Genomic DNA, 21,991 nt, shown 5'->3' with positions numbered 1-21,991 from the left:
AGTCATGTATACAAAAGGATTAAAATGGCCACAATGCAGAGAATTTCCTGTGGTGTGACTTCATGTCCTGCGGTGTGACATGCTTATGCAATGTGTTACTCAATCCTTTCTTGTTTTTCGTGCATCATGCAAGGATATAAGGATACCAGGAGATTTAATTGTCACATTCACACAATTATTACAAGTAATAGAGTGAAACCATGTAGTGAAATCACAGTTGTCTGCCTGTACAATGCATAGGCGTGTGTGAGTGGGGGTGCGGGTGGGTAGTAGTGTGTGTGTGAGGTAGGGGTTAAAGGAACAATATTACAAAGAGCATGGGGGATATGTTTGTGCAGAATATTAATCATTTTATTGTATCTTACAGAAATGTCACACCAAGGATGTCACACCGCAGGGCACATTTTCCCAAAAATGGCAAAAATTAGGTGAAATTCCACGAACCTCTAAAAGCTTTATTTTTTTCCTATTTTTTCCAATTTTTTCAGGATTTGGAAAAACTTTTTTCTGTGTGTGTGTGTTACGCCCTTAAACGTCAACCACCCAAGCGCACATGTCATGTGTGAACGTGTGAGTGAGTGAGTGAGTGAGTGAGTGAGTGAGTGAGTGAGTGAGTGAGTGGTGGGTGATGCCAACTCCATCGGCAACTGTTTTATCTTTGACACTGAGGGGGCCCTTCCATTCATATTGACCCTAACAATAGTTAAAGAATGCTAAACTGTGGTGTGCCTAAACCAAAACAATTCCTAACCTATGACTGAGGAAATGTTTTTACACTTTTTCTTTTACCAGCAACAACAATGGAGCGAGGGCCCCAGCATGTGGGTGTGCTCCAATAGCAGTAGCCTCAAAAAGGTAGATTGGTACACACACACACACACACACACACATACACACACACACACACACACACACACACACACACACACACACACACATACACACACACACACACACACACACACTAAACTTCCAGTTCTACTTCCAGCACAGAAACAAGGCATGCACATAGCATTGTACACATGCGCGCACACTCACGCGGCAGCACTTAAACCGCCAACAAGCAGGGAAATCAGGTCCCTGTCCCAAAAACAGCAGTGCTACTTTTCACACACTCACATAAATATTAACTAGGCTAGAAACTCTCTCTCTCACAACAACACACATACACACGCACACAAACACACTTTGGCCGAAACACAGGCCTATTCCCATATGTGCACACAGGCCGTTGCTATTTGAGTCTGGTCTTACCTTAGCCTCAGACTAATTTCATGCATACAGAGGGTCTGGCTAGCCGAACTGAGAAATGTTTACTAGAGGGAACTCTGAACTCTGCTTGGAGTTTGAAAAGCGGGTCTCATTTTACCCAATCGAATCAAAAACAAACGTGACTTTACCCATATGACCAATAAACTATCTTTGTACCTTTGCTTGCTTATCTGCGCATATGTACTGCATGCAACCGTTCCTTCTCCTCCTTTGTCTTACTCCCTTTCACTGATGGGGTGGACTTAGCATCAGAAAGGTTGCAGGTTCGAATCCCACCCTTACCCGCCCACCCATTTCTACCCATGGCTGAAGTGCCCTTCAGCAAGGTACCTAGCCCCACATTTCTCCAGGGACTATAACCAGTACTCTGTATCTAAGTCTACGTCGCTTCTGCAAAAAAGCTTCAGCTAAGTGTAATGTTGTGTAGTGAATAATGTGCCCCCCAGTAACACCCAGCCCAGACGCAACTTAAGGGCCGTACACACACGTCGTACACACACGCGAATGAAGTCAATAGAATGTCGATGTGTTCCAGCGAGACTCGCAGGCGAGTACTGTACAAGCGATGCGATGTGGGCGGATCCCGAGTTGAAAATATTTTATCTTCGAGCGAGGCGAGTAAGCGAGTAACCAATTGGAATGCAGAGTTCGGTACTTCTCGCCTGTTCATTGGCAGAAAGGTGGGGTTGCAGGTATGACATCACGTTGGGGGAACTCCCCCAGGATTCTAAGGTTCTACATGGACTCCTATGAGCCTGCAGAACCCCCAACGTGATGTCATAATAGTACATTTTCTTAAAATGGTTAACCTGCAACCCCACCTTTGCCGCTGGAACTTTCAGCGAACGTTCCATGAAAGAGTTGCGTGTAGGCGAGCAAGCGAAAAGCTAGCTTTGTTTGTGTACGCCGCTTTAGAGGGAAATGGAAAGTTACTGGAGTTTTAGGATGGCAAGGCAAGTACAATTCAACCTCATTTACAGATGTATGCAGAGAGAAATACAATTACACAAGACAGCAATGTGCACAAACACAACCACATACACACAAACACACATACACACCTCGTTGTTGGAGGCAAATTTCTCACAGGCGGTGACACACAGCTCCATGGTCTCAACCCTCATCTCCTCTGGCATGTCTGTGTGCTGCAAGAGACAAACATGTCACCGTCACCTATCTGTCTTTCGCACACGCACACACACACACAGCAAAAAGACAAACACATTACTGTCATCTCTCTCATACACATGCACAAACTCCCTCACTCATTCTGCAAGAGATAAACACGTCACTGTCACATCTCTCATTCACATACTCCCAAAGTTACACAGCAAAAGACAACACATCACCATCACTATCTTGCTGCTTCTTTCATTCACTTTCTTCCTCACACATTCACTTTCTCCTTCACATGAACACAAGCCCACCCCCGCCCTTTCTCACACAAACACACACACACACCCTAATGAGAGGGAAGCTGTGGAGTCTCTTGTAGTCGGCCTCCTCCTTCTTGCTGTCACCCGTGTCCGCCATCCCCTGTCCTCCTGCAAGCAAATGGTCGGGAGAGACGGGAGGGGGAAAAGGCTGAATTTATTAACACAGACAACACATATTTTAAATTTCACCCAGTACAGTTTTTCCTAGCGGCGACGACAATGCAATTTACTAACTATCTAGAACTACATCGCCACCTGCCCAAAATTCTTCTGGTGAAGCAGGTCTTCTGGCGTCCTCACGGATGGGTACCACTAAATGGGCTGTGTTTACAGCTGCAAGGTTAGCAAGCATGCAAACCCTAGTCTAGCAACCCATGATGCTTAGCTGCATTTGTGCAAACTAACGTGATGATGCATGCCCCTTACCTGCCAGAGAACAAAACACTGCCGTGTTATACGTGGCTTATAAAGAGAAAACGCCAATACACCAAAAACAACTGAAGTTGACGCCAACTTGCTAGCTAGTGATAGCTAACCAGAGACACCGTGACCTATTGATGATTCAGATTCCAGAAACCTGGCAAATATGGTGATGTAAGCTATCCGTTCTTCGTTAGTTAGGAAATACCTTAACGATCAAGGTGCCCGAACCAACAATAACACCAACTGTATGCTCACTCAAAACTTCCTCGCAAAGATTGTAAGCTAGCCGGGGGTAGCTAATCAGTTTTCAGGATGTATAGTAGCCATAGCATCTAGCAAGAGTGGTGTCATTTGCTGCTTCAGACATTCAGCAATCACCGCATCACATCTTGATGCAAAATCCTTGCGTTAGCAATAAAACAACAACCTATATGTACTACAATGATGCATTAGAGGCACTTCATACCTTGCTAACTGCCTTTCCTACAACTGTTAATGTCGCTTCAGCAGTTGACATGGAGACACTATGCGGCCATGGCAACAGTGGGAAAGCTAGGGGTAAGCACGTGACCACAGTTTGTGACCACAGACTTTTGGGGCTACTTTTTGCTACATTTACAGGGTTACAGGGTTGGTTACAGGGTTTGCTGGTTCTACAAAATGTCATGTGGAAGAGGACACTGAGTTGAGTACATTTTTTACTTTTTTCACTCTCCACGCACAAATTCTACTATTAAAACGTAAGAATGTTGTTTCGGACTGAAAGTGTTGAAGATAGGCCTATCTTCAGGTGTGGGCAAATATGACGTAATTCCTTGGTTGGGCTGCCCTTGTAATTCAAATAATTACACTTTTGTCCAGTGGCGGAACAATTACACACAGGGTCCCAGCCCAGGGCAAGACATAGACCCTCCATACGACTTGCCATGGTCACAACAGGGCCCCCACCACCAATAGCCTATCTACAGGAGGGCTCTGGGCCCAGGGGCACATTCCCTGCTTAGCCTACCCTGGGGTCAGGGGTCATAGCTTTGGATGATAAATAGATCAGAGATACAATGTTGTGTGTGTGCGTGCGTGCGTGCACACTTTTATTAGCCACGTTTAAATATTGAATCGATCGAATGATCAATCATTCTATAGATCGATCAATAGATATGTAACATTCAAGTGAGCTGTGAACAAATAACCAGTGAAGTCCATGGGTTTTAGAGTGAATATGTTTATTCATAACCAATATAGATTCGTATACGTATAACTGTTAATTTCCAAAAACGGACAGACTGAAATCAAGCGAGGCAGTGGTAAATACATACAAAAAACTACTGTACATCAATCACAGAAGAAGAAAACGAAAGACAGAAAAAAAATTATTAAAAAAACATTCAGATGCAGTATATATATCCACAAGCTGCAATGTTCAGCAGGCAATACAGGAGGACCTCTCGGGTCAAAGAGACTTAATTATTATTATTATTATTTCAAAATACATGTCAGTTGGCCTGGGTGATGAACACAAGCCGAGAGGAGACAAGTACACACTGGCTGTGTGTGTGTGTGTGTGTGTGTGTGTGTGTGTGTGTGTGTGTGTGTGTGTGTGTGTGTGTGTGTGTGTGTGAGGGCACCATCACCTCACACACAAACAGTAGCAGACCTAGATGGCACAGCACAGCGGTTTGGCAACCAGAGGACAAGAAAATCTCAAAGGCCTGTTCACTGTATGTGTGTGTGTGTGTGTGTGTGTGTGTGTGTGTGTGTGTGTGTGTGTGTGTGTGTGTGTGTGTGTGTGTGTGTGTGTGTGTGTGTGTGTTGATAGAGATTGAGAGAGGGAAAGAAAGAGAGAGAGAGGAGAGAGATTATCAGTCAGTATTTTCATGGCACTTGCTTTGGCAACACTGTCTGTCCATAGCCATAGTAAAAAACTAGAAGAACCTAAAGAGAAAGAGAGTAAGAAAGAGAGAGAGAAAGAGGGGAGCCAAAGATGGAGGTGTAGAGAAAGAGAGAGAGAGAGCGTGTGTGCAGGACACATCCATAATGTTACACATTGCTCCTCCCTATACTGGATATGACAGATCTTGTCCGGACCAGTTTGTCATTCAGGACTCTAATCTGCGACCTCCCTTATCACAGCAACATTGGGGTACAGCGAGCTGGGCTTTAGCCTTTTGCTGGTGATGGGGGGCCTTATTATCACCTATGCCAGTCCGTATGAGGGGCCCTGTGTGCAATTCCGCTACCGGTTCATATGCCGAACTCTGCTAGTTGGCACCCTGTAGGCTGGAATGTGTTCTTTAATTACTGCTTGGATCACACAGATATCGTGTATCTGTATAAATATATATACTGTACATTAACATATATTTCTGTTGCATACAAGCACATTACACCATGTACATCAGACATTTACGTACAACAAGTTGATGCATTTTGAGGACATTCACTTCCATCAAGTGTATATGAAAAAGAAATAATTCATAAGAGAATATACGTATATATATATTTCAGCGTAAACTTCAGCGTAAAGAGCAAAGATCCTGGCGATAGATAATTCTGAAGCTGCGTTACTGCGACCCTTTGTGTTGCAGTTTGTAGTACAGGAAAGTATAAAAGTCACAGACATTCAGTACAGTATGTTATTGCACTCATCGGTATGTAGACAATGCTGGCTTGTGAGGGCCCAAAGAAAACAAGCAAATTAATATATACGGTGTAAATGCACTTCATAATCAATATAACATATATAACATTGCAATACAGTCAGTGCAAGACAATAATAAAAAAAGGCATGTGTTGACATTGGTATGAACATGCACACACGCATACACATGGACGCACACACTCACACACACACACACACACACACACACACACACACACACACACTGACCATTGTGTGCAACCGATGTTCTAACCCCTGTGTCTCACAATGTTCTGTCTTCGGTGTTGTGCTCTGATCATGTGCTATTCTCCTGTTTGTGCTGTTCTCCGGTTCTCTAATATGACCATATGGCAGCACACACAGGCATTAGTGAGCATGTGCAGATCAGGTCAGAGATACACACTGTGCTTTGTGTAGTGGATTGTATTTTTTTCTACATATTTTTCTGAAGTATGGCTTTTCTTAATATTCAGCTTGACCTTTGACCGTGGAGTGAGGCTGCTGGGTTAGCAGTGGGCGTCAGCCTGAGAGAAGGCCGGCCCCTCAGCGGCTGAAACCTAGCAACACGGTTGCAGAGCAGAGCGCAGTGTAGCACATGGCGGTTAATCAATAGGGAAGAAGAAATAAAAACCGTTGCAAACCGGTGGTGCGGCTAAAATCACACACACTAAAAAGAGATGACAAAAATAAAAAGTAGAAGTAAAAAAACTTCCACAATTTTCTTCCAACACAGGAGTGTGAGTGTACCTAATTCTGCGCTGGTCTGATCAAATTTGTGGGGTGGGGGTTGTTTGCTTTTTTCCCCAGTTATTACTATCTACCTGGTTAGGTATAGTGGAATAACAGGTGTAACAGCTATGTAATGTCATATGCTACTTACACCATACATTTACTTCTACTCTTACTTTTAACACCTCTTCTGAAAAGAGATGGTTGCCATGGTAACTTGCCGTGCCAAGGTAACCTGGTTACCTTCTAGCCTACTGAACAGAAGGTCACCTGATGGTAACCTGGCAACCTGGCATAGAGCTCATTTACACCACATCTTGTGCTTTGGTGTCAGACCAAATCCTGCCACACTACAAGCCTGTGTTTCGCACAGTACGTTTTGCAGAGGTAATTCAACACTTAGGGGGGTAGAAATGAAACCCTCTATAGAAGAGTGTTAAAATACAAATTGACATAATAAAAGATATTATATTAAATTTATATTACATTATTAAAGTGATTATTCACTTGGAGAGTCAACCCTATCATATTGAGGTCACACCACATACTGTGCTTATAGGGCCATTCTTACCCTCATCATATCCTGACTAATGCCTAGTGCAGTGTAAGGAGCTATTTAAACAGGTGATGTAGTGTCGAGGAACCACATGGCTTCAACACAGGCGACACCTACCCCTGACACTGGGCTAAACCTTTACCATTTTAAAATTTAAAATCTTGACATTAGGTTGCATCGCAGACTTGTGATAACTGATGAACCTTTCTCTCATTAAAAACGTGCACTACACCCCTCACACTAACACACAAGTGCATCAACATTCAAAGTCGGGTCTCAAACATGCTCGATACGAACTGTCCATGATTGGGCACTCTCAGATACAATAAAATTCATTCTTAGAAAATATCTTGATCGAGAAAAGAAAATGGCAACGAGAAAAGAAACTGACAAACGTGAGATATACCTTGGGAGCCAACCTTGATTGCCGTGAGTTTTAAGCCTACAATCTGGCACACACACCCTCGAACACACATCATGTTAAACTCACACCCTGCTTTCCTCATCTTCCTATTGGCTGTCTGAAACCAGCATCCTTCGCCTCTGTCCCACTTCTACTCCCTCCATTCATTAATTTATTTCTAATGGATAACATAAATAAAATTAAATAAAATCTTTGACACTCTTTTTTTGCTTTTCTTTTCTGTGACTATGCCAGATAAGTTAAATCAAAGCAAATGGCCATCACCCACATAGACGAATGTTGTGGGCAACCTGGATTCATTAGAGACCATTTTCCAGTGCCACATATTCCCAATTACCTGTTTTTACCAGTTCGATTCAACCAGGATATTGACTGGTTGAATGATAACATGACTGAATTAGACAGGCAAAATGAATCCAGGTTGCTCATCACTGTATGGCTTTAAGCAGTAGGTTCACATTCATTGTTTTCCCTCATCGTCAGAACTGAATGCAGGGACCGTAGGCTGAAGGTTTACTCTCGCACAGATTGATCTCCTATAGGCCTGTCACCATAGGACGTTTCCTATTTGCTCTGAGAGCCCATACCCTGGTGGCTAACATAACTATATCTGCTCCCTTGAAGTCAACCCCCATTAGCTTCTCTAACTCCCTCAGCCACCATATCCATGTCCAGTCCAGTCCTGATCCAGTCACGGAGGATGCTAGCATGGTTAACCGACTAACCTGCAAGCAAACGGCTAGCCTCGTTAACCAACTACCAACTAACGGACTCTTAGCCCTGTGTTTACGATCCACCTATTGTTGACAGACCCCTGGATAACCCACCTCTGCTAACTGGGCCCCTGGTTAACTGTATACTGTTAAGCAGGTGATAAAAGGCCTTATGTTTTCCTTTTCTTTTTTTATTACTGAGTCCTGTTTTATTACTGTTGTTTTACCTCTGTACAGAATCCTTGAGTGTTCTTTAAGGCGCTTCTAATATTACCATTATTATAGTATTATTAACGTTATTATTACTACTATTATTATTGTTGTTGTTTTTATTATTATCATCCTGTAGTCTATGGGCCATTGGTTATTAGAGAGAGGTGAGAGCGGTTGTATATTATGTAAGTCGGCATGATATCAAGTCTCGTTGCAGAGCCGCAGACATTTTGAAATGGGGAAACACTTACTTTATTTTGTACTATTACATTAGCATGCATTAGTGACACAGCATAATTTCCCCAAAATAAATATGGCTGCCGCCTGATTATCGGTGAAAAGTTGACAAATGACTGGATGTCCGACTGTAAGTCTACCGGGCTAGCAGGATACCCTGACAGAGACAGGAGGAAGGCCGGGGAGTGTGAAAGGGCTACGCCGGGCTATAGGCCAATGGTTTGGTGGGCCCCATAATTTTTTTCACATTTCAAAGTGGGTCTTGGTGTTCTGAAGTTTGAGAATGGCTGGGCTACGGCAATCGACAGAGACCTCTCCTGACTAAATAATTTAACAAATAATCAATGAGACCTCTCCATTAAAAACATAAATAAATAATCAGCAACAACTCCGGTCTAAACAGGTTGCTGGCTTGGTCCCATGGACACCCTCTCCCCGGCCCAGCTTCACTGCTTGGCACTGGGACGCAGGGCAGCGCACGGCTCCCCGGGGTCCTTGGTGGCTCCGCCCAATGCCTCCAGGTGCTGCTCCCTCCAGGGAACTACGTTACCCAGCAGCCCCTGAGTGCAGTGGGCCAGGGCGGACACCTCGGCCGGCCGCAGCGCCCGGTCCCACACGTTCAGCTGGGACAGCTCGCCCTGCAGAGCCTGGCTGGCGTCGAAACCTCCCCCCACTACATCCTACAGGAGAGAGGCGAGGGGAGGACACAGAGAGAGAGAGAGAGAGAGAGAGAGAGAGAGCGAGAGAGAAGTGTTAATATTGACATTGAGCCTGGGGAACGAGAAGAGAGATGAGGAAGGAGGTGGGGCAGAGATGTACACAGGTTGAGACGTACTGAGACGTACTTTACTGAAAGACGTACTGACAGACAGGATAAGAACAGAGTAAGGGAGTAAGGGAGCAGTCAAGAGAATAAGAGTTAAGGATATAGAAGGGCACAGAGAGAGAGGGGGTGAAAATGAAGGTGTAGCCTCCAGGGAGAGAGGAAGACAAATGAGGGTTACAAGACGCAGTACAGAGATGTACAAGAACGCTGGAAAAAGAGGAAAAGAAAATGAAAGACATGGGCAGAGGAAATAAGAAAGAGAAAAAGAAAAATGGACAGAGTCGAAACAGTACAGATAGGGAGAGGATGAGAGAGAGAGAGAGAGAGAGAGAGATGGCCAGAGAGTATGCCGTGTGACAAGATGCAGACACAGCAACCTGTTTGTAGGACCCGAAATGACAAATATATTAAGGCATATGCACACATACACACACACACACACACAGATTCTCTCTCTCTCACACACACACACACACATGAAGTCTGTCTCACATACACCACACAATATATTTCTCTCTCACACACAGACATACACAGAGACACACACACACTCTCCCCCCTCTTTCTTTCACACACACACACGCACACGCACACACACACACACATTCTCACAGCCTCTTCCTCTTTCTCTCACAAACACACCCTCTCTCTCACCTGCTCCTGTCCCAGGATGAGCGTTCCTCCGGGTCGGATGGTGTGTCCGGGCGACACCCCAGCTCCCTCTCCGCACACCCTGCCCCCCTGGTACGCCTTCCACTGCCCGCCCTTCCTGTGCCAGCTCACGCACATGTGTTGCCACACGCCCACTGATATGTTCACTGGCAGTAGCGCCACCTAGAGGTATGGGGAATGAGAGAGGGAGGAGCCGGATGACACGAGGGGTGCAAGTAATGCTACCAGAAAAGCACCCGTTCAACAAAGACTCTCTGCTCAGATCACCAGACCTCTGCTCAGATCATTAACAAATTCACAAATTCATAAATTCATTCACAGCGCAGCGTGTAAAGTCCCCCACAGATAGGGGCTTGCATTCTCATGGGGAACCACATTCAAGTCCGACCTGGGTAATTTCCCAACTCTACCCTCTCTCTCTCTCTCTCTCTCTCTCTCTCTCTCTCTCTCTCTCTCTCTCTCCTTTCACACTGTCCTGCTATAATAAAAGCACAAAAAACACTTCAGAATCAGCTTGAGCCATCACGCCTCTGAAGATTCCTTTTGAAACCTTATTGAAACCTTTTGATACCTTATTTCTGAAAAATACATTCATGCCCCATGGCACACTATTTTGCAAACATGCAACCCCTGGCAAAATACATAACCTCCTTTGCAGAGGAAATGGTACCACCATATGAAGCATCGAAAGGGTTTTTGTTGTCATGTACAGGCCAACCACTATGCCCCAAAAGTGAATAGAAATACTAACCCTGATGTAAAACTTAACTATTGATGTTAAAATAAATATGTTAAATGTTGTAATACACAAAGTAAAATATCGTTATTATCGTCATCATTGTCAACAACTATAGTTTGTAATGCACAATTCATGCAACATGCAGCATGTGACAAACTTGGCAGGTCCACACAGAATAGCACTGGGCTGGCACTGAACACAGAATGACACTGGACCATATGGGGACACATACACAGGGTGGTACAAGATGGCACAGAATAGCACGGCATGGCACGCCCCATTGAGCTGTTTGAAATGCTTGAAATTAATTGGGAATACTGGGGAAGATTTGATTTCTTTTTTAGATATGTGCCTTACCAGACTGAGAAGTAGTTTTGTAGCTTTGTAGTAGTTTTGCCTCACAGGTAGTGCGGGTGGACTCCATACCTGGCTGTCACCCTCCCGTGTTTCCCGGGAAACTCCCGTCTGTGTCTGTCCAGAAATTCACCCCTAAGGCCATGCCAGTTAGCCTGACAAGCCAGGCCCTCTCTACTTATTCCATCAGCTATGAATGACTACCAGCCAAAATACCAATAATTCATGTTCCTTAAAAATGCCAGCTCTCACCCTCGAGCTTTGCAGGTGTTTGTGTGTTCATAGGGTGCACACAAGCCTAAACAGCAAACTGTGAGAACTTACCTCATTACAGACTGCACCAGCAACAAAGACAGGCTATGTTTTGCTACGCAGCAGTTGTTTACATTTCAATTTGAGTAAGAAAACAACCGAGAAACTGATATTTCATTCATTTTAAGTTAAACACGCTCCTTTAAAACATGGACATTGTTTTTTTTGCACTGTCACATGCACTGTCAGTGTGAAAACCCAAGTAGAACACACCGCCCCACTTGTCGCTGTGCATTTGGCCTGTTGAAAATGTCCCGTTTTTTGGGGTTAAATCTGGGAATTTTCCCGTTTTTTGAAGGTCAATATGGACGGGTATTGTGGGCCCAAACTAACACGCTAACACTTAAGATGACACAATACAGCACTGGATCATGCAGGAACACACATAAAGCAAGATGCCAGCAACACATAAGATGGCACCACATAGCATGACATGTCACAAGATGGCACAGAATAGCAGGACATGGTACAGGAACTTATAAGACTACAGGAACTCATAAGATACCACTGCAATACACAATATGACTCAGAATAGCATAGCATGGCACCATGTGGCACAGGATGGCACAGAATAGCACGACATGGCATATGAACACACAAGACTGCAGAAACATACAGAGTGGAACAGAAATAACACGAGATGGCAAACACTGGCATAGCAAGAAACAAAATGGCACAGGATGACAGAGGTTGGCACAGGAAGACATGAAACGGCACAGCACCACACACAACCACATAGCTTGGCACAGGATGACATATGTATGTGGCACCAACAGCTGAATGGTGGTAAATGAGGTAATGAAGAGGTAATGACACAATATTAACCCCTTAAGACACTGCCTTATAAATTAGATGTTACCAGAATGGCAATAACCAAGTTGTAATGTATTACTAAAGGCCCTGTGCACTGACATTGTAGTGTAGTACAGCGTGCCACAGGATGTACGGCGTGCATTAAGGGGCTACAACTATAATTAATGGAGGAAAAACATTTGCGAACTGCTTTCAAAGGACAAGTCAGCTTTAGCTTCTTTCAAGTGACTCACAAGGCATTCCGTGGAACTGCTTGTACTCCTCCGTTTGGAGTGTTCCCTTGAAAAATGTCAATTTTGTCCTTCCCCTTTCCCCTGCTCCTCTACTTTAAAATAGAAGACCGTTTTTTTTGTAATTTGACCCCCGAATTCTACTATAAAACACCATGTTCAACTCAGCCATGGTAATTTTGGTGCTCCTCGGGCACTGTACCGTTGTTACGCTGGGGACTGAAGTTCGATTCCGAATCGAGGTTTCCTGATTCTCTCCCATCTCTCTCTCCCGCTCATTTACTGTGCCACTGTTCACTGTACTATCATAATAAAGGTCAACCCCCCCGCGACAAAAAGAAAGTTAGAAGCAGCAGGTCATACCTGATCGTTAATGATGAGCTCCAGTGTGTGGTGTTTGCCCAGTAGCAGTGCCAGCTCGTTGGGCTGCCCCGCCACCGCGTAGGACAGCGGGGTGCCCAGCCCCGTGCCCAGCGGGCGCAGCCACAGGCAGGCCGTCAGGGCATGCAGCGGGGGCACAGGGGTCGTGGCCCGGGCGTAGGGGGTCGTGACGCGGTTGTGTGTGGGGGCCGACACGTGGCCATGAGGGCTTGAGAATCTACTGCTGCTGCTCGTTGGTGGGAAGGACAGCCTGAAGCCATGTGGAGCCACAGAGTCTAGGGACCAATCAGACAAGAGGAGAGGAGGGAAAATGAGTCAAGGGGCCAATGAGATGAGAGGAGAGGTCCATTTTCACCTAATGATGGTTGGCTTTCGTAAGGGCACCCCCCGTCCCCTCTCATAACCCCCATCTCATCTCACACCTGTCCCCATCTTAAAGGAGAATTCCGGCCAGTTTGGATTAATATCCCATCTTGGGTGGACCGAGGGAAAGGGATGAAAGGCAAAACCGCGAGAAATTTCATGCCTGCTGCGCAAAGTTGTTCAATTGCGCTGTTTTCGGTTAAAACCTGACCCTTCGGGCACGTATTTGACCTGTTTTAAAGCTCCTAGTGTGCATTAAAACCCTTTTGAACGCTTTGGCCGTGGTGTGTGGGTCCATACAAGTCGATCTAGTAGTTCACATTTCCATTAGGTAGCATAGGTACGATACAACAGGAGTTTTCAAAAGTGGCGCACCTACCTCTTTCAGCTTCCGCCTTCCAACTACGTCCGCAAAATGGTTCGCCAAAGTGATACTTCATAGTAATCCATTTTATTTTTGTCCACCAAAGACGAGCCACAAGAAACATATTCACATGTTTTCATGTCCTGAGTTGTTATTGTCGCGCAGATTCACTTCTCTGTCACTGAACGCAGTTTAGTGACGTCACGGTGTCACATGACTCCTGGAAGGAATAATTCTTTATCTGTAACAAATATTCTGGTTCGAAAAAGATAACCATGGCCACCAAACTCTTCAATTGAACTACCCCAACGGAGGATCCATCTCAAAATATCAAACAGTATATTACGACAGCGCCTCTCTTTCTCGCTTATGTATAATAACTGGATGAGCGAATGGCGTTCCTTCCAGGAGTCATGTGACACCGTGACGTCACTAAACTGCGTTCAGTGACAGAGAAGTGAATCTGCGAGACAATAACAACTCAGGACACGAAAACATGTGCATATGTTTCTTGTGGCTCGTCTTTGGTGGACAAAAATAAAATGGATTACTATGAAGTATCACTTTGGCGAACCATTTTGCGGACGTAGTTGGAAGGCGGAAGCTGAAAGAGGTAGGTGCGCCACTTTTGAAAACTCCTGTTGTATCGTACCTATGCTACCTAATGGAAATGTGAACCACTAGATCGACTTGTATGGACCCACACACCACGGCCAAAGCGTTCAAAAGGGTTTTAATGCACGCTAGGAGCTTTAAAACAGGTCAAATACGTGCCCGAAGGGCCAGGTTTTAACCGAAAACAGCGCAATTGAACAACTTTGCGCAGCAGGCATGAAAATTTCTCGCGGTTTTGCCTTTCATCCCTTTCCCTCGGTCCACCCAAGATGGGATATTAATCCAAACTGGCCGGAATTCTCCTTTAACTCTCATATCCCTCCCCTACCACCACCACCACCACCACCCCATCCCATCTCACCTCTCTCCAGTCCTGTGATGTGTATGTTCTGCACTGTAAAAAATGCCCGTTGAAATTACGGCCAAAAACTGTCAAATTGCAACAGTCAGTGACCGTAAAATGTAAAACAGTTTGTCTCTGTACTAAATACGGCAAGCTACTATTAAGTCAAAAAGCACTACATGACTTTTTTTTGACAGGTGTCATATGTAGAAAATACTGGACTGTTCTCTGTAAACGAAGAAATATTGGAAAATACCGTTAAGTGAAGATGAAGTAGTCAAGAAACGGTACATGACTTTATTTTTCACTGGTGTCATATGTACACAGCAAATTTGTCAGAGTTAGATTGATCAGACTGGTTAGACTGGTGTTCAGCCAAAATCTAAACACCAAGAGTTGCAGCAAGACTACACAGTGTTATTTGACTCCTCTGGATCGGAGTTGTTGAGCTAAGAGAGCTAGAGAGTTAATGTTTAATTCCCCAGAGAGTTATGAAAACCATGCCTCCTCAAATGTCAAATGTTTTGGCAACATGAGCAGCCATTTTTGTTGAGTCCCCTATAAGTGAATCAAACTCAATCCCCTGTAAGTGAGCCAAATTGTGAACCAACAGACAAAGAACTCTGTTCTGCTTTTCTTCACATTGTGTATACTACAAAAAGTAGGTGCTCTTTCTGGTCGTGTTAGGCTTTTTGAGTCCTCTTTTTGTCCAATAGATCTCTTGTGATTGCACTTGTTCCAGGTGCAACTTGTCAAACCACTGATAGGCTGGTTGTAACAGGCAGAGTTTGATGTCAACATGCTATTTGATTAGTAGCCATCAATTAACTTAGATTACAACCCTCTGCATGTGTTCAAGTTCATCCTGCGCAAAATTTCCCTTATTGGACTTGGAGGCTTTGCCATCAGAGTTTTCGAGTGAGAGGCAAATTGACAAAGTAAACCTCTCTAAAACTCAGAATATCCTTATTTACATACCTCCTACCCAACAGAAAGCAATGGAGGTTATAATGAATTAAATATTAATTACTCCACAGAAAACAGATTGCTTGTCTGCTTCGCTCCAGGTGCCTCCACGTTGTAGATTTGACAACAGTGAAGCTGGCAACTGAATAAACTGTGCAACAGTTAAGGACATTTTGCAATAATTCACTGTAACTTATATATTTCTCCGGTAACAGCCAACAGTTTAGCCTCATTTAATGTGTAAAATATACTTAAAGGCTAGCATAATTTGAAAAACTCTACCTGGGACAGTAATCCCTTGATTCAGTCTCTTAGAAGTATACTAGTCTATTTGAAACTGTCAATCTGTCAATCAAATCTGTCAATCAATTCCTGACCTCACCTGAGTGCTAAGGGCTGTCATGCAATGATTAACTTACTGCCTGCACCTGCGAAATGCCTCATCACTCGGGTCACATGGTTCACTTGAACATGTATTTAAACCGGGACTGTTGCATTGTACTGCTCACTGGTTGGCAGCTAGCTAGCTAGCTGGCTGACTGGCTGTAAGGCCGGCCGGCCGACCTGCCTGCCCTCACCTGGCCTGACCTGGCCGGCCCGGCTAGCAGGTCACGTTGTAAGGGTGGCTGTATGGCTGGCTAACTAGCTTGTTTGTTAGCGTGCTTGCCCGCTAGCTGTGGCCTTCATTTTACTCAAGGTTATTTTCAGGCCTTTTTCAAAAAAGGAATGCATTTTCATACCCTTCAGTGAGTAGAATCAGTCCAATCAGTTGTCTGATTGTAACTCTATAGGACTCACCTATTATGGGAATTCCACTTAAATGCAACACATATAAACTTTGAATCCTACGCCTGAGCAACACAATTGTGCTGCTGGTTTAGCAATAAATTCTGTGGAATGAATAGAGATTCACCTTAAAAACAAATGCTTTATACTGTAAATTGAACAGTCATACCGTCAAGGCATAAATAATTTCTGTTGTTTTAACAGAAATTGACTGTGAAATAGGCAAATGAATGCTGTGGAATGGTTAGTATTTCACTTAAAACAACAGGGTTGCATTGTTAATTATACAGCTGTATACCAAGAGCCTACACGAGTGTCACTGTTATTTAAACAGTAACTCCCCTTTATTGTAACATTTTGAAAATGTTGATTCTACAAGTCTTAATTTACCTTACCGTAAATCCATATACAAGATCTCTGTGTTTTATACGGTGAAAAAATGGCAACCACAGCTGCCAGTTTTTCACCGTAATTTTGACAAGAATTTTTTTACAGTGTGGTCGATAAGCAGTCTGTGTTTCTGACCGTGTTGCCCCAATTCCCTGTTCTTTAGCTACTCTCTCTTACCCCTGTTCTATTCCTCCCCTCATCCCCTCTCAAGCTACGTTCACACACGACGCTACTAGTTACTAGCTTCTCGCTCGCTCGCCTACTCTATTCCCATTGGTTACTCGCTTACTCGCCTCGCTCGAAGTTAAAATATTTTCAACTTGGGATCCGCCCACATCGCATCGCTTGTACAGTACTCGCCTACTCGCCTCCTCGTCTCGTGGAACACAGACATTCTATTGACTTCATTCGCTGAGCGAGTAACTAACAGCGACGTGTGTGAACGAGGCTCCACCCCTAGCCCAATCTTACAGCTCTCACTAGTCCTGCCATAGTCTCTGTGGGCTGTATGTGCTGATCGATGTGCTGTCCGTGTTTCTGTCCGATGTTGACCCAGTAGCCTCCTCTCTTACCGCTTCTATCAGGCGTTGGTGCACGGTGTGTATGTGCTGGTCGATGAGTTGCCTATGTTTCTGGTCGTGCTGCCCCGGCGCCCTCCTCTCTTGCTCCTCTCTCACCTCCACTTCTCTCTCCATATCATCTCACACCCTGTCTCCACCCCCATATCCCCTCTCGACCCCCCGCCCCCCCCCTCTGTCATATTACCTCTCTCCAGTCCTGCCAGTCGTTAGTGCACCCAGCGCCCTCCTCTCCCTCTCCTCTCTCACCCCCACTTCTCTCTCCGTCTCATCTCACACCGTGTCTCCACCCCCTTAACCCCTCTCATACCCCCCTCCCCCCTATGCCATCTTACCCCTCTCCAGTCCTGCCAGGCGTTGGTGGACGGTGTTTATGTGCTGGTCGATGTGTTGCCGGTGTTTCTGGCCGTGCTGCCCCAGCGCCCTCCTCTCCTGCTCCAGCTGCTGCAGCTTCCTCTCCAGCTCCCCCTCCAGCTCCTCCACCTGCTGCTGCACCTCCCCCGCGCCGCCACCAGGGGCGGCAGGCGGCACGCCGGCCTGCTGCACCGCTACCGCCATGGGGCTTCCACTGCCCGGGGTGGCGATGGTGGGGGCGGCTGTGTGATTGTGGCCCTGGGGAGCCATCTCCGACTGCAAGAGAGAGGGGAGAGAGGACTGTTTTTTTCTAGTCTACTGCACACACAAACGCGCACAAACGCGAAAGTGCACACAAGACACACACACACACACACACACACACACACACACACACACACACACACACACACACACACACACACACACACACACACACACAGGTAAGCAGGGCCACACACACCAGCATGAAGGAATGCATACACAAACACACATGGATGCATGCACACGTGCGCCCGCACACACACCCACCCACACAGACACATACAGGTGTAGGGTGACCAGACGTTTGAGACCTAAAAAAATGTCCAGGGGAGATTTCAAAATCATCCGGGATCTTGTTCGACTGCCTCAAACATAATACATACAGAGTACAATATCAATAGAATTGCCACTCTGTTACATTTTACACCATTCCAGGTTTCTCTCACCCTTCTCCTCAAATAGTGACTTTGCAGTGTTGTGATCCCTATGATGCTCTAAGTGCTTGACATGTAAGGCAGGCCCTTACATGTCTGTGGCAAATAAAGTGGCAACAACATGCAGGTAGGGGAGACTGTGTACAGTAAAGTTCAGTACAGAGTACAATTGAGACATTGGGAATATCTTGATTTAGCAGTAATGTTAATTGCTCTAAAATCAGATAGGCCTACACTTTCATAATATTATATAATCAGATATAATTATAAATATTTACTTAGCCTACCCATATTATGCTCAAAATACACATGGTTTTGTTAGTGTACTGTATGTTGTTTTGTGTAATTAGGGCCAATAAATGCAATAATGTTACACAAACACCATGTCATCTGTCATAAGATAGGACCTTTTGACCTACTGTTCGATGCACTCATGATTTTTATTGTATTTATCTTTTTCAATGAATTAATGTCTTTTTCACATTTGCCAACATTATAAAATAAAATGATAAAGGAAAACTAGTTTATAGGTAAAATAGGTTACAACAGGCTGCTAATGAGTTTGAAAAGTTTACTGGCAGGCTAATAATTATGCTGATTTGAATCTTGGAAGCACTATCACATCATATTGTGTTTTTGTTTTGTGGACTGAAGGTAACAGAGCTTTGAAAGGGTGTATCATGACTGCCATCTTGCACTCTGTGACAGTATCTGGACTTTATGTATCTCGATTTCTCGGTTCGATATTGATACAATATCGTTACAGACTATCCAGTAGGCTATATTATGCAATCTCCTCTGATGGTTTGATATGCACCGATTTGGCACTATACCAAGAGAAAAGCAGTCGACCAGAGAAGAAGTGAGGGGAAAAGAAAAAGATGGAGGGAAATGGGATACAGAGAGAGCGAGACAGAACGACAGAAAGAAGAAGAGAGGGATAGAATGAGAGAAAGAGCTCGAGGGAGTAAATTCTGCCAGTCTAATGCACAAGTAGCCTGCAGATTTAGTCACATGATTAAATAAATACATTTATTGAGGTGGAAATGACCCTGAGAAGGATTTACGTGACAAGGCAGGCAATGAGGTGTTGGGGCTTGATGAAAATGCCGCAAAAGCGACCGTTCCTTCAGAACAAATTGTCACGAATACGCACAAGATTCTATAAACCTACACGCTAATAAACTGACTGACGGTAAAGACAGATTTCTCGCTTCCACGCCAGGCGCCATGTCTTGTCTTGTCACGTGCGCCCAGACGAAGCCACATACAGCTAATCAACAGAGACTTCCCGAGCACGAGCTCTATACGTGAGCAGAAATACAAAGGGAGTTTCTAACACCTGTCTGGAAAGTTTTACAGCTTAAGTCTGCTAGCCTTCATTGGCACATCGGCGGGCTGCCCCAGTTTGATATCCATTTCACACCCTATCCCCTAATATAGTCCTAATCATACAGCAAGGCACGGTGCATGTTGCCCGTCATATCAGGCTTGATTGCAAACTGGACCAGAGGATGATATTGCGTACGCCCAACACTTTGTTACAACTGTCCCAACACTGAATCAATAGTATGGGCTAAATAACAGCGTAGTCAGTGGCCCGAGCATTATGTTATTCTGAAAAGAAAGTGGTCTGCAGTGATTTGAGCAAATGGGAGCCCGCGCGCGACGCATTACCCACCTCCAGCTTCTCAATGCGGCCCCTGAGTTGATTGATGGCTTGCTCGAGCTCCTGAACAGCGCGCGCAGCCAGCATCTCAGATGGCGCCTCGTCTCTCACCATAATGTGGCCATCCTCGGCTCGTTTGCCACCCCAGATCGCCGCCGCACTCTTTCCGGGGCTTTCCCCATTTGCCATCCCCATGTCCCGCTCACATTCTGTCAGTTTCCCTGTCAGCTCGCGGATGGTGCGTTGGTCGGTGAGGATCTCGTCTTTCTGCTGAAGCACAGTTTGGCGGAGCTGGTCCGCCGTGGTGCGCAGGTAGCCCGAGTCTTCGCCCGCGTACAGAGTCGGATCGTCCGCTTGTTGCTGAAAGTTTTTGGGCTTGCACTCGCCGGCGGGGACGGGGGTGCAGATGAGGCGGCTGTAGATCACCTGTTCACCGCCCCCTCCGGGTCCGCCCATTGTGGTGCCAGTCACCGTGTAAAAGGTCGGCGCCTCTCCGCCTCCCAGCTCCCGGCCGTTGGAGTCAGGACCATGGAGAGCGTCCACTGGTCCTGCGCGGGCGGGCACCTTCCCGCCGGGTGCCAGGGTCTGCGCACCTGCGTCCGGGGCTAGCGACTGGTTATCCGCCAGTGGCTGAGCCAGGGCGGCCGAGGAGGCTCCGGTGTGAACGGCAGCGATGATACAGATGACAGCTCCGATGAAGGCCACCATACCGGCGGCCAAAATAACAACAATGAACTTCAGGTTGGCGGTTTAACCGAGCAATGGCTATTTAAAAATTGAAGCGAGTGAAGAGGAATGAGCGATTAGGAGGGCAAGTGGTTGTCCAAGCTTCTCAAACGGCAAAGACCATAACATTCCAGTTCGCAAACACACGGTTTTTCACACCGACAGTACTACGACGCTCTTGATTTCAGTTCATCGATATTCTCTTTAGGGTGTAGAATTACGACGATAGCCTACAGGATGTCATTGGAAGGCTGTCCGCGCGTGCCAGTGCCTGGTGTGTTGCTAAGCATCTCCCTCCTCTCCGATAATTACCGCTGGGACTGCGCGAGCAGGATGGGGGTGGAATTCTCCAGCAGCAACCAATCGCAGGGCGGAGAGGGAGCTGCCTCGCGCCTGTTTAGTGATATATAGCCTGCCTGCGATGGCAATCTCATGCAGTCCACAGTGTTCTCCTGCAGAGTGTATATGAGGGATCACATCACCGACGTTACGGGTTGACTGTAAGAATACATGGATGGATATACAGACAGGGAACCATTATTGAGTTCCCAATATCCCCCCACCATTCCAGTCAGTTGCACAACTAGGTGCATGTGGATCTTATAGCAATATTTAGCCTAAATAAAAAAAGATTGCATCATACTAGGGTTGACAAGCTGAAGTGTTTTCACAATCGTCTATGTGTAAGAAAAGGACTATAAGTAGGTTGATGGATGGAGGTAGGGGTTAGAGCTGAACTGTCTTTATAACAGCCTATGTAATGGGGCAGCAGTGACCTAATGGTTAAGGCGATGGGCTTCAGATCAGATGGTTGCAGGTTCTAATCCTACCCTCTCGCTTCCTACCTCACTCCATGGCTGAGGTGCCCTTGAGCAAGGCACCTAACCCTATACTTCAGGGACTGTAACCAATACCCTGCAATTGAAAATGACTATCAGTCGCCTTGGACAAAATCGTCAGCTAAATGCAATGTTTGAAACCGGTTCTATTGGGGGGCACGCAGTAGGCCTATGCTAAGCCCTCTGCATATAGGTTCGAGTCGAGCCTTTGCCATCTCTACTCTCTTCCTGTCATGCTCTCCACAGTCCTATAAGTTATGATGACACAAAAGCCCTTAACCCCTTAGCGTAGAGCCTATGTTATAATGTTA

At 45.5% G+C, this 21,991-nt stretch overlaps 2 protein-coding genes across 3 annotated transcripts in view; both read right to left on the bottom strand.

Moving 5' to 3' along the window:
* Window positions 1-3,690, bottom strand: part of LOC134467347 (dynein axonemal light chain 4) — a 7,423-nt gene extending 3,733 nt beyond the window's left edge. For both annotated transcript variants that reach the window (XM_063221244.1, XM_063221243.1), the window contains exons 1-3: window positions 3,598-3,690; window positions 2,734-2,816; window positions 2,334-2,417 (exon numbers count right to left, since the gene is read on the bottom strand). In XM_063221244.1, coding sequence (XP_063077314.1) covers window positions 2,334-2,417; window positions 2,734-2,805 — 156 coding nt within the window. In that variant the 5' untranslated portion in view covers window positions 2,806-2,816; window positions 3,598-3,690. The remainder of the gene's footprint in view (window positions 1-2,333; window positions 2,418-2,733; window positions 2,817-3,597) is intronic.
* Window positions 3,691-8,409: 4,719 nt separating this feature from the next.
* On the bottom strand, window positions 8,410-20,823 carry LOC134466954 (neuronal pentraxin receptor-like). The gene is made up of 5 exons (XM_063220883.1): window positions 20,128-20,823; window positions 17,730-18,024; window positions 12,972-13,264; window positions 10,143-10,322; window positions 8,410-9,342 (listed from the first exon to the last, which is right to left on the bottom strand). Exons 1-5 carry the CDS (start codon window positions 20,821-20,823, stop codon window positions 9,109-9,111), a joined length of 1,698 nt encoding a protein of 565 aa, XP_063076953.1. The 3' UTR covers window positions 8,410-9,108.
* Window positions 20,824-21,991: the final 1,168 nt, after the last annotated feature.

This window comes from Engraulis encrasicolus, chromosome 17 (genome assembly GCF_034702125.1).
Source record: "Engraulis encrasicolus isolate BLACKSEA-1 chromosome 17, IST_EnEncr_1.0, whole genome shotgun sequence".
NCBI lineage: Eukaryota > Metazoa > Chordata > Actinopteri > Clupeiformes > Engraulidae > Engraulis > Engraulis encrasicolus.
Note: the sequence above shows the minus strand (reverse complement) of the source record. Positions and strands in the feature narration are given on the sequence as shown.

Bases quoted from the DNA above. Each gene is read 5' to 3' on its own strand.
- LOC134466954 (XM_063220883.1), bottom strand. From the start codon at position 20,823: ATGGTGGCCTTCATCGGAGCTGTCATCTGTATCATCGCTGCCGTTCAC. The intron at 13,265-17,729 runs GTAAGATGGCAT...ATTGGTCCCTAG, and splicing joins CCTGGCAGGACTGGAGAGGG to ACTCTGTGGCTCCACATGGC. The intron at 10,323-12,971 runs GTATGACCTGCT...CCATACCTCTAG, and splicing joins AGCTCATCATTAACGATCAG to GTGGCGCTACTGCCAGTGAA.